This window comes from Meles meles, chromosome 19 (genome assembly GCF_922984935.1).
Source record: "Meles meles chromosome 19, mMelMel3.1 paternal haplotype, whole genome shotgun sequence".
Lineage (NCBI taxonomy): Eukaryota > Metazoa > Chordata > Mammalia > Carnivora > Mustelidae > Meles > Meles meles.
The window spans coordinates 41,366,393-41,378,058 of record NC_060084.1 but is presented as its reverse complement, the minus strand read 5'-3'; the positions used below and the strand labels follow the sequence as shown (position 1 = coordinate 41,378,058).

The 11,666-nt window shown below is 38.9% G+C and overlaps 1 protein-coding gene across 1 annotated transcript; it reads right to left on the bottom strand.

Moving 5' to 3' along the window:
- Positions 1-5,139: 5,139 nt before the first annotated feature.
- On the bottom strand, positions 5,140-5,642 carry LOC123931244 (40S ribosomal protein S20). Its single transcript, XM_045988149.1, has one exon. It carries the CDS (start codon positions 5,548-5,550, stop codon positions 5,191-5,193), a length of 360 nt encoding a protein of 119 aa, XP_045844105.1. The 5' UTR covers positions 5,551-5,642; the 3' UTR covers positions 5,140-5,190.
- Between the last annotated feature and the right edge of the window lie 6,024 nt (positions 5,643-11,666).

Genomic DNA, 11,666 nt, shown 5'->3' with positions numbered 1-11,666 from the left:
TTGTGTTGGACATTAGTGTGAGACATTAAATTCAGTCAGTATACTTAAATTCAGTTGAACAAATATTTAGTAGTACTTGCCATGTGTAAGTCACTGCTCTAAAGCTGGGAATATAGCCAGCAGGGAATAAAGAGGCCATAATTCTTTTCTTTTATATTAAAAGTTATCTTTTTCTCTACCACAAGACCCACGTTTATATAAACACTATGTCTCCCATACCTTCATTCCCCTGGCCTGCTCTGGATCAGGGGTGGGGGCCAGAGAACAGTGTAGTTCACAGACAAGAGAAATATGAGGTATATTAAGTTATATTAAATCTATGGTCGTATCTTAGGACTCTTAGTGTCAAATCCTATAAACAAGTTCAAGCTAGCATAAGTAAACAAGGAACCAGAACCGTTGTGCCACAGAAGGCCATTTAATGAGCCAGCTTTTTTTTTTTTAAGATTTTATTTATTCACTTGAGAGAGAGACAGAGAGAGCTCAAGCAGGGGGAGAGTGAGAAGCAGACTCCCTGCCAAGCTGGGATCCTGATGTAGGGCTCCATCCCAGGAACTGGAGATCATGCCCTGAGCTGAAGGCAGATGCTTAACCATCTGAGCCCCCCAGGTGGCCCATGGAGCTCCTTTTAATGGAGCTGAGTCTCAGGCCTCAGGAAGGACTAGAATTTGGACCCAACGGGACTCTGTGTCCCCATGTTCCCCCTCTTTCTGGGTCCTTTGCCTCCACTTCTCCCTCAGACTCAGCATCATTCCTCTCTTCCACCTCAAAGGCTGTGATAGACACCTTCCAGGTTTCAGGTTCACGTCCCATCATGCGAAGAAATAGTCCAAATTGAACGCCTCGTTCTCAGCCTCAGATCAGCTCCTCTGGACACGTGTCCAGCCATCTGTGGCCAGAGAGCCTGGCCAGGTGGTCCAAACGTGGCTCTTAGGAGTTCACCTTTGTGTTGGGGGTCGGCGCCACCTTAAAAGATGGACTGCGTATTCTCCTTATACTTTGTGATTGTGCAGTAATAACACGAAGCTACAGGGATTAGATAAGGAATCATCTTACACATGCTACAGTGTAACTGCACTGAATAACTACCCTTACCTTGGCCTCCAAGTTAGGGCTTCTGTAAATTGCTGTGAGAATGTTTGGCCTGAGGTTGTGCCCTTTCCTGGTCCGTGTAGTGCATTTTTATAATTTGTGGGTCCTTTGCCTTGCTATGGGTCATAACATGGTGTAGAACAGACTCTTTGTCTCAATTTATATTCACCTTCACCTCTGCCTGGGCTTATAGATAAAGCCAATACAGAAATTTTTTTGAATATAAATACTTTCAAACGAGGGGAGCATATTTCCTAGCCGGCAACATGAAACCATGAATTCTATTCTCAAGGGGTTGAATCTAATCTTCCCCCCAAATCTTTTTCCTTCACAAATTGTTTTTCTTATAGTGGTGTCATAAAGAAGTGTTTGGTGTGGTTGAGGATGTTAGCAGCCTGCTTCCACATCATTGCTAATTCTCAAATACAAACATACACTAAATTCCTAAGGGCTGCAGTTTGTTATTTTCTATCTTTTTTTTTTTTTTCCCAACAGAATCACTCACTTCTGCTTTCTCTTTTTCTTACACCAGTATTATAGCATATTCGGCCATTCTAGTCAAGGATCCTTTCTCCAGTCTGTGTTTTTAGCATTTAGATGTTCATATATATGTATATTTATTTGAGAGAGAGAGAGAGAGCAGGGGGAGAGGGAGAGGGAGACAGAGAATCTCAAGCAGGCTCCACGTCCAGCACAGAGCCCCACGCGGGACTCAGTCTCATGACCCTGAGATCTTGAGGCAGATGCTTCACTGACTGAACCACCCAGGTGCCCCTAGCATTTAGATGTTCTAAGCAACCTCTTTCCTCTACAACCCATCTGGGTGTCCCAGTTCTACCTCACCCTGGAAGAATTACAATCAAGCTCAATTTCCTGGGCTCTGAGGCATAAATAGAAGGGTTCACTCCTTAGAGTAGCTCCAGCAGGCATTCAGGACAGCTTAGGAACAAAGGATATCATGTGCCCCCTGTGAGGTCTCTGCTCATGTCAGTGGGAATGGCCTATTCAACTAGACATGTCACTGGTTTACTATTCCCCAAATCGCCCAAGAAACCAAAGCCAATCAAGGTTGCCAGGAGATAGGCAAATCACACATCAAAGACCACCAGGAAAAGCATACCAAATGTTATTGTCGAACAGCTTTTGCCTACACAGTTCAAGCTCTAAGACTTCCATAAGCCCAGGTGCCATAAATTTACATTTCTTTGATTCCAAACACCACTAATTTTAGACTGCATCACACATACAATAACAAAAGAAAGCACCAACAAGTTTCTTCTGACATCTTGATCCCAGAAACATTAAAATGTGGGGGAAATGTATCTTACAATTGAAGAATTACATTACTATGTCACAGGAACTCAAGAATCACATCACATAGTAGGTTTAGCCAGAGTCCAGGGGCGTGTAAAAACAGAAGTGACTGAACTGTATGAAATTGCAATCCTTTAGCATCTCATGGTTATTCCATTGCAATTTGAGTGCAAGTAACTAAAACCCTATGCATTTACAATGCCTTGGCTAAATCTCTGGTTTAGCATTCTGTAGGGAATAAATATCCCTTCAAAGATAAAGAACATTGAGGATTTAAATTTCCAACAAAAAAGAAGTAACCTAATTACTATATTTAAATTTTCCTCCATCTCACTGAGGAGAGTCAACCAATACAATTCCTAAAATGAAGACTGATCCTATTCAGTTGGAATTATATAAAATACCCCAGTGGCATGAAATGAAACTGCCTTGTTCTGGTATGGTGTTCCTTCTTGCTGGAGTCTAGTTGCTAATAAAGAACGTTCTTGTTCCCTGCCTAAGTTCAAAACCAACCAAGGAGAGAAATGAGAGTCACATGGATGGAGACTGACCTATCATCTCTGTTACAGTGATGACATATTGAAGAGAATGGCTGGACATCCTGGCCAGGTGGCTTCTCTGGCTCCCTGCAACCAATCTAAATCTTGAAACTGTCCATCTGAAGGCATGTTTGGGTCTGTAGAGTAGACTCACTCAACTAGGATTTCTGCCGTGAACTATTTCAGAAGGAAGAGGGATTTTTTACTCATAAGTTCAAATAGATGAATTCCATCCAGTCAAGAAATATGGATCAGTGGCTATCACCTATCATTTTACCCCATTCTCAGATGAGGTGAGTAGTAAAGGATGGTGTAAGAGGTCACATATATTTATGGGGAACTCTCCTCATGGAAACTGGATAAACAGGTTATGAAATTTCCTAAAGGGCCTTTTTATGCATTCCTTTGATGTGGTGGCCAGCTCCAAGATGGTGTCCAATGGGCCCCACCTCTTGAGTATTCATAACCTGGTGTAGTCTCCTCCCGTATTATACCAGGATTTGTCTGTGTGACCAATAACATATGGCAGAAGTGGAAGTGTGTGACTTCTAAGATCAGATCATAAAAGACATGTGGGTTCCATCTTGGGGAACCCTCTTGTTTTTTTTTTCCCAATAAGCCAGTTGCCATGTTGTGAGCAACTCTAAGGTTAGCACTATGTAGAGAGGAACTGAAGCCCTGGCCAAAAACCAGTGAGAAACTGAGGTCGAGCAACAGCATGTGAGTTTGAAAGTGGATTCTCCAGCCTCGGTTGAGCTTGTGATGATGGAAACCCTAGGTAACAGGTTGACTACAACCTCATAAAAGCCTCTGAGCTCAAACCACCCAGCTAATCTGCTCTCAGTTTCCTGATTTTCAGAACATGTGTGATGTAGTACATTTTTTGTTGTTTTTAAGCTCCTAAGGTTTTGGGTAATTTGTTAGGCAAGGAAAGATAAGTAGACCATCGACCTAACATTTATTTCATATATTTATCAGTTTTCAAAATGTACCAAGCATTACAAGCATCCCTGTCCCCAAGATCTGCCATATAGATAGGGCAACTATAAGGTACACAGCTCTTTCATTAATGTTCCTTAAAATAACTCTGTGGGGCCAGTGAGCTGATTTCAATTTTACTGACGAGGAAACTATGATTCAGTAAGATTAAACATCAGGGGTGCCTGGGTAGCTCAGTTAGTTAAGTGTCTGCCTTCGGCTCAGGTCATGATCTCAGGGTCCTGGGATTGAGCCCTGCATCAGGCTCCCTGCTCAGCACAGAGTCTGCTTGTACCTTTCCCTCTGCCCCTCACCCCTGTTCATACTCTCTCTCTTGCTCTGCTCTCTCTTTCTCTCAAATAAATAAAGTTTTTAAAAAAAATTAAATATCATGCTTAAGGTATCAATTGATCAGTTATACTAAAATAGAAGTTATGTTTCGTTGTCTGTATTGTGTTGTGGGTCTCCTTCATTTCTAGATATGTAAGAGAGAAAACAAGACTTATGCTGATATTTCATTGGGATCACAGGTAGAGTAAAGTTTTGCTGCTACAGGCTGTAGAGGGACAACCTGGTGTGTGGGCCTTGCCAGGAGCAGAGAGCCCAGCCTCTCTCAGTGTCCTAGGATGTCCCCTGGGGAGCAGTGGTCTTATCCTTGTCTTCATGGGTCATGTGTTCCTTGAAAAGCCTAGAATGGCATATGAGGTGTTGGTTGGGATGTGGGCAGACTTTTGATGCAGAAGTCCATTTTAAAACAGCCTCTAGTTAAAGAAAGCCTTGGTAACTGGCCAGGGTCAAACTGCCAGATGTCTCAAGGAGATTGGCCTACAGAGTGAGTAGCACATTTAGCTTTGAACACATCATTTTATCATGCTCGTCTCTTAAGTATTGAGGTTGGTTTGTTTGTTCTTGGTTTTTAGTGAATAGCAGTATAGAAAACACAAATTTTGTTTTATTTTTTAAAAAAATATTTATTGAGGGAGAGAGAGAGCATCAGTGAGAGGGGCAGAGGGAAAGGGAAAGAGAACCTCAAGCAGACTCCGTGCTGAGTGTGGAACCTGACGCAGGGCTCAATCTCAAGGCCCTGAGATCACGACCTGAGCTGAAACCAAGAGTCAGATACTTAGCCAATTAGGCCACCTACATGCCCCTAAGCCATAAAATTTAACATATGAAATTTTAAATGCCATCAAATGTATGGAGCTCTTTTGGGGCATTCTTTTTTTTTTTTTTTTTAACGGATTATCAATTTATTAAAAAGGTTGATTTAAGCATCTGCAATGGTGACTTCAACCTCAACTCCTGGCTCAATACTGATGGATGTAATCTGCTTAACAATCTCAGAAGGACTGTGCAAATCAATGAGCCGCTTGTGGATCCTCATCTGGAAACGATCCCAAGTCTTAGAGCCTTCACCACAAGGAGTTTTTCTTGTAGTGATTCTCAGAGTCTTGGTAGGCATCCGAACTGGTCCTTTCACTTTGAGATTCTTTTCCTTTGCGCCTCTGATCAAATCAGCACATACCTTTTCCAGTGATTTTACGTTGCGGCTGGTGAGAGTAATTCTAATTCGGTGAATCGCCACCTCCGGTTCCACGGGTGTCTTCCCGGTGTCTTTAAAAGCCATGGCTGCGGCGCGGCCTCCTGACCGACTTGTTCCTCGGTGAGAGCGAACAGCGGTGAGTCAGGAGCAGAAGCGGGGCGTCCGAGGAACCGCTGAACCTGCGACCGCGTCTTCCTCAAAGAGGTTGGGGCATTCTTGTGGCCATCAAATAAATGTATTAGCATGATAATTGCATGATCTCATGCCTCCTTACTTAATTTTGACCATTCAGCTGTAGAGCATGAAAACATACTAATCCACACCAAATTACAAATTAAGAAATAGTACCTTCACCAAACTGTGGGAAGCACAGTAAGTTAAGTGAATTCTCTTCCAGCCACTGACTAATAATTGTATTTAAGAATTTTCTAAGATTGAAGAAATCCAAATCTTCAGACAGACAGTTACATCAGGTTTGATTATCCATATTTTTGCTATGCATATATTTATTTGTGAATAAATAGGTTGTATCAATTAACAGTATAACAGCTGGAACAATATCAGTGAAAATTAATGTCTTCACATACGATTTCTTGTTCCAGTTGGGATTTTTGCATTTCTTGGGTTTATATTTCAAATTGGACTTTGCTGTTCTTGTTTTCATGGAGGATGAAAGTGCAGTTGGTAGAAGGTTCTGGAAGGGAGGACAGAAAGTAAGTACAGTTCTCTATAGTTTGTAAAGATTGATGCTACTGACTAGATTATATTCAGGTCAGCTCTAGTACAAATCAATCATCATGTTTATAAAAAAAGGGCCAAATTTCCTTCTACTTCCCCAATTCCACCCCACCCTGCAACAGCAATCTTTCATTTTGCTCTGCTCATTGAGACCTGACCTGCTTTGTGTTGTTTTTTTCTAAGCAAGAAAAGGACATTCTGTGCCACTCAGAATTTTGTTAGGAAGATGCCAGCCTGTGAAGACATTGCTTCTGTAATTTAACTGCCTGAGGTTTTTTTCTGCAGAAAATGTTCAGAACATATGACTTGTGAGAAGTTTGAAGACTTTGAACTTTTTGGAAAATTAGTATCAGATTAAGTTTCAATTTTGTGAAGTATTCTGATTCATATCCCTTATCCTTTATGAAATCTTAGTCCATTCTGATACTGAGTAACCTCTGAACCATAGCAATAAAAGTTTGTTCATTCATTCACGTAAGAAATACTTTCTGAATACCTAGTAGGGGTTACAGCCTATGCTGGAAAATCCTGTGGCTTCTGTAGGGATCAATCTAGCAACAGATGATTTACACTGCACTGAAGGTGAGCAGTGTAGTGTTTGTGAACAGATCCAGAGAGTGTGTAGCTAGACTGAGTTGTGGGTGGCTTCCTGGAAAAGCAATGCCCAAGCTAAGAGAAGAGATTACACCAAAAGACAGAGAGATGCGAGAATGCTGTGCAGGTAATGAGGCTAGGCAGGTGAGCCAAGGCCAGATTAGAAAATCGTTGGGTTTCAAGCTAAGGAGTTTCCATGTTATTGTGAAACCACTGAAACCACTGAAGATGTTTAAGGAGTAAAGCAAAATGATCAAGTGGTGTTTTAGAAACATCGCTCTAGAGGATGTCCGTTATTGACAGTGCCGTGGATGAGGCACACAGGCCAACCTTCCCATTGAAAACAACTAAAAATGCCAGATGAAAGCAACTTTTAAATAAATTATTAAATGAATCAATGAGCTGGCAAGAAAGTAAGAAGCACTCAAACCAAAAACCAGGTAAAGAGAGGAGCTCAGAAAGAGGAGCATAGGTGTTTTCTCTTTGCCTTCAGGGCATTTGCTAAAAAAGATGAAGTTTGATTTTTATTTCCCTTTTGGCTGTGGAGTGCAGGACACAGCTTGGGGTCTATCCAAAATAGGGAGTGTAATAGGAGACTTCGATCATATAACTGAGATGCCAGCGATTATGCCCGTAAAGCAAGGACAAACTAGAAAGAAGCCCTCCCCCTCAACTACCTCCAGAGAATTTCATAGAAAATTACCAATCTGGAAATACAGTGTTAAGATAGGACAAGAAGCAGTCCTTCCTGAATGTAATCACAAGTTCTCAAATAAGTTTATACCCAAAATTCATACTACCTAGACATTCTGAAGAAATCTCAATCTGAAATTTTTGTATAAAATGTTTGCCTTTTCGTGGGCCCTGGGTGACTCAGATGATTGAGCATCTGACTCTGAGAGGAAGGGGCAGTGTTGGGGATGGGTAGAGACACAGAAAGATAAGCAGATTTCCCGCGGAGTGGGGAGCCAGACATGGGGCTCAATCCCAGGACCCTTATTAACTCTTATGCTTAACCAACTGAGCCACCACGTCACCCTGAGCATCTGACTCTTGATTTCAGCTCAAGTCATGATCTCAAGGTTCTGAGTTCTGAGTTTGAACCTGGTGTGGGTCTCTGTGCTCTGCTGGGGGCCTGCTTCTCTCCCTCTTCCTCTTCCTCTGCCCCTTCCCCACCATACATGTGCTCTATCTCTCAAAATACATAAACAAAACCTTTAAAAAAAGAAAGAGAAAAATGTCTCCATTCTGGTAGTGCTTAGGACAACAGACTGAAACAAGTGAAAATCCTCTCTGGAGGAACCCACCTTTCTTGTGACCTCAAAGAATTTACCTTGGTGAAGTTCGTTCTTTCTTTCTTTCTTTCTTTCTTTCTTTCTTTCTTTCTTTCTTTAAAGTAGACTCCACACCCATCATGGAGCCCAGGAGCTATGAACTCACAACCCTGAGATCAAGACCTGAGCTAAGATCAAGAGTCGGATGCTTAATCAACTAGGCTATCCAGATATCCCAACCTGGATGAAGTTCTTAAAAAATAATGGCACACAGTAAAATTGAACAAAGAAAAACATACACAAAATAAACAATAACAACAAAGAAGAAGGCATCATAAGAGAGAGCCAGCAGAAGCAATACACAGCAAGACAAGACAAACAAAGATTACAGAGTAATATAAACTTATATTAAATGTATGACAACAATATCTTATATAAAGAGCTTGACAGGAGAAATGAAAGTGTGCTATTGTCAGATTCTTATACTGTATATGAAATGATATGATATCATTTGAAGGCAGATTGTGATAAGTTAAGCATGTATTATAAATTCTAGAGCAAACACCAACTAAAAAAAGTTTTATTTAATAAGCTCACAAAAGAGATTAAATGGAATCATAAAAGGTCTTCAATTAAATCAAAGGAAGACTGAAAAAGAAGAAAAGGGAAACAACGGAAGGAAAAAATAGAAAACAAATAGCAAGATTATAGACTTAAATCTAACCATGTCAATAATCACAGTAAATGTAAATGGTCTAAACACCTCAATGAAAAGGCAGAAAGACTCAGAATGGATAAAAATGCAAGCCTCAACTAGATGTTGTTTCCTAGAAACACACTTCAAACATAAAGACATAAATGGGTTAAAAGTAAAAGAATGAAAAAAAGATATGCCCTACTAACATTAATTGACAGAAAGTTGGGGGGGCTATATTAATGCCAGGCAAAATAGATTTCACATAAAAAAATAATAACAGGGATTATCATTTCATAATGACAAAATCATCATTTAAACAAGAAGAAATAACTGTCCTAAATGTTAATTCACTCAATAACAAAGATTTGAAATATGTGAAGTGAAAACTGATAGAACTGCAAGAAGAGGGGCATCTGGGTGGCTCAGTGGTTTAAGCTTCTGCCCTTGGCTCAGGTCATGATCTCAGGGTCCTGGGATCAAGGCCCGCACCAGACTCTCTGCTCCCTGGGGAGTCTGCTTCCCTCTCTCTCTCTCTGCCTGACTCTCTGCCTACTTGTGATCTCTATCTTTCACATAAATAAATAAAATCTTTAAAAAAGAACTGCAGGAAGAAACAGACAAACCTATAATTATAGGTGGAGATTTCAATACTTCTTTATCAATGGTTCAATAGACCTGAAGGGGACCGCAGTAGACCTCAGTAGGGGTTGAGATTCTGCATTTCATACTGGTTCCCAGATGATGCTAGTGTGGCATCTAGCGACACTAGTAAGATGCTAGAAGGTAAATCAGAAGAAAATGTCTACAGTGAACTGTAGGAAGAAGGGAAAATGCAGAAGAAAGGGCCAGAGGTAAATGTGATCTACTGAAAAAGTCCAACATATATGTAATTAGCTTCCAAGAAGAGGAGAGAGAGAATGTGACAGAAATATTACTTTCAAAGGGGTGACAATTGGACTGAAGATTGACTTGTCAATAGACAAAAATGGAATTGGGCCTCAAATTCTATAAAGTGAAAATTAACAAAACTACGAATAGAAATATTAAATCCTAATTCACAGTAGGAGATTTTAGGATATCTCTTAGCAACTAATAAGAACAAACAGACAAAAACAAGAATGATATAACAATAGGATTGTTGATACAATTGACCTAATTGTCTTATAGAAACCCTACCCTCAACAGCCGAATACACATTCTTCTGAAGCATACTTACAATACTTTTAAAAATTGACCATATACTCAGTCATAAATTTCAAAGCATTGATTTCACATAGAGTCTGTTTTCTGTCAACATTACAACAAAGCTAGATATGAGGTTTTGAAGGGATAACAGGAGCAATCCCTACATTTTTTGAAACTTATTATTCATGTCATTCTAATATTTTCTCTATACGTATCTATTAAGATTTATGGTAACATCCCCTTGTTTGTTCTTAAAAGCACTTATTTGTAACTTTCTTCCTTTTTATCTTCTTAGGAGTTTATTTGTTTTATTAGCCTTTTCAAAGAATGACTTTTGCCTTTGTTGATTTTCTTTACTGCATTCTGGTTCTATATTTCATTAATTTCTACCCTTGAATTCTTTCTTTCCTTCTTTCTACTTTCTTTGGTTTAATCGTTTTCTAACTTTTTGAGGTAGATGCTTAGTTCATGGGTTTTTTTAGTCTTTCTTTTTCTTTAATATATGCAAAATTTTCCTTTAAACTTGGTTTTAGGTCTACCTAATTAATTACATTGGTGTGTGGAATTTTCATGAATTAATCAAAATATTCCCTAATTTACATTATAATTCCTTCTATGACTCATAGGTTATTAATTTTCAAACATATAAGAACTTCCTAGTTGTTTTATTCTTACTGCATTTTAGCCTGATTACATTATGATTAGACAACATCTGTGATTCCAGACATCAAATTATATCAGTTGAAACTTGCTCTAAATATGTTCTTCCGTTGAATGCAGTTTTCTATACACTTTCATTAAGCCAAGTTTGTTATTGTGTGTTTCAAGTCTATATCCACTGACTATTTTTGTCCACCTATTCTACCTGACACTGAGAAATATGTTAAAGTTTGTCTATTTCCCCTTAGAAATTCCCCTTCAAATTCTCTGTTACATATTCTGAGTCTATTATTAGCTTCATGCAAATTTAGAATGATTTCCTATGCCCCATTAATTGAACTGTGTATCATCATGAATTTTTCATATTTATCTATGGCAATGCTTCTTGTCTTAATGTATCCTTTGTTGATCTACTAGTATTAACATAGCCATACAGCTTTCTTTTTGTTAGTGTTTTCTGGGTATATCTTTTTCCATCATTTTATTTTCAACTTTCTTGTATCCTTACATTTTGGATATAACTCTTGTAAATAATATACAGTTGACCAAAAAAAATTTAGTACTTTCTTTGTCTTTTAGTTAGTCTTTATCTTTTAGTTAGTCTTTGTCTTTTAAATTTTGGAGCATTTAATCTATTTATATTATTTCCGTTACTGATATATCAGGGCTTAAGTCTGCCACCTTACACAATACTTTCTATTTGTCCTACATGGTCTATTCTTCTTCTCTCATTTTGGCCTTTCTTTTGGGTTAATCACGTATGTTCTATGATTCCATTTCCTCATTAGTTAGTCTAAAAATTATACACTCTTTTAAGCAATTTTAAGGTGCTTATCCTTTACTGTTTATAGCATCTGTATACATATTTACTTACAATATGTATACTTATCTTATATAATTCTAATTTAATTAGTACCTTTGTCTCCTCCCAGAAAAATGCAAGAATCAGAATTCTTGAACTCTTTTTACCTTTTTACTGGCTTATATGGCACTGTTGTCTAATATTTTAATAATTTATATAAAATGCAATCCCCACAATATATTATTATTAT

Excerpts from the sequence above, each read along its gene's own strand:
- LOC123931244 (XM_045988149.1), bottom strand. The coding sequence starts at position 5,550 with ATGGCTTTTAAAGACACCGGGAAGACACCCGTGGAACCGGAGGTGGCG.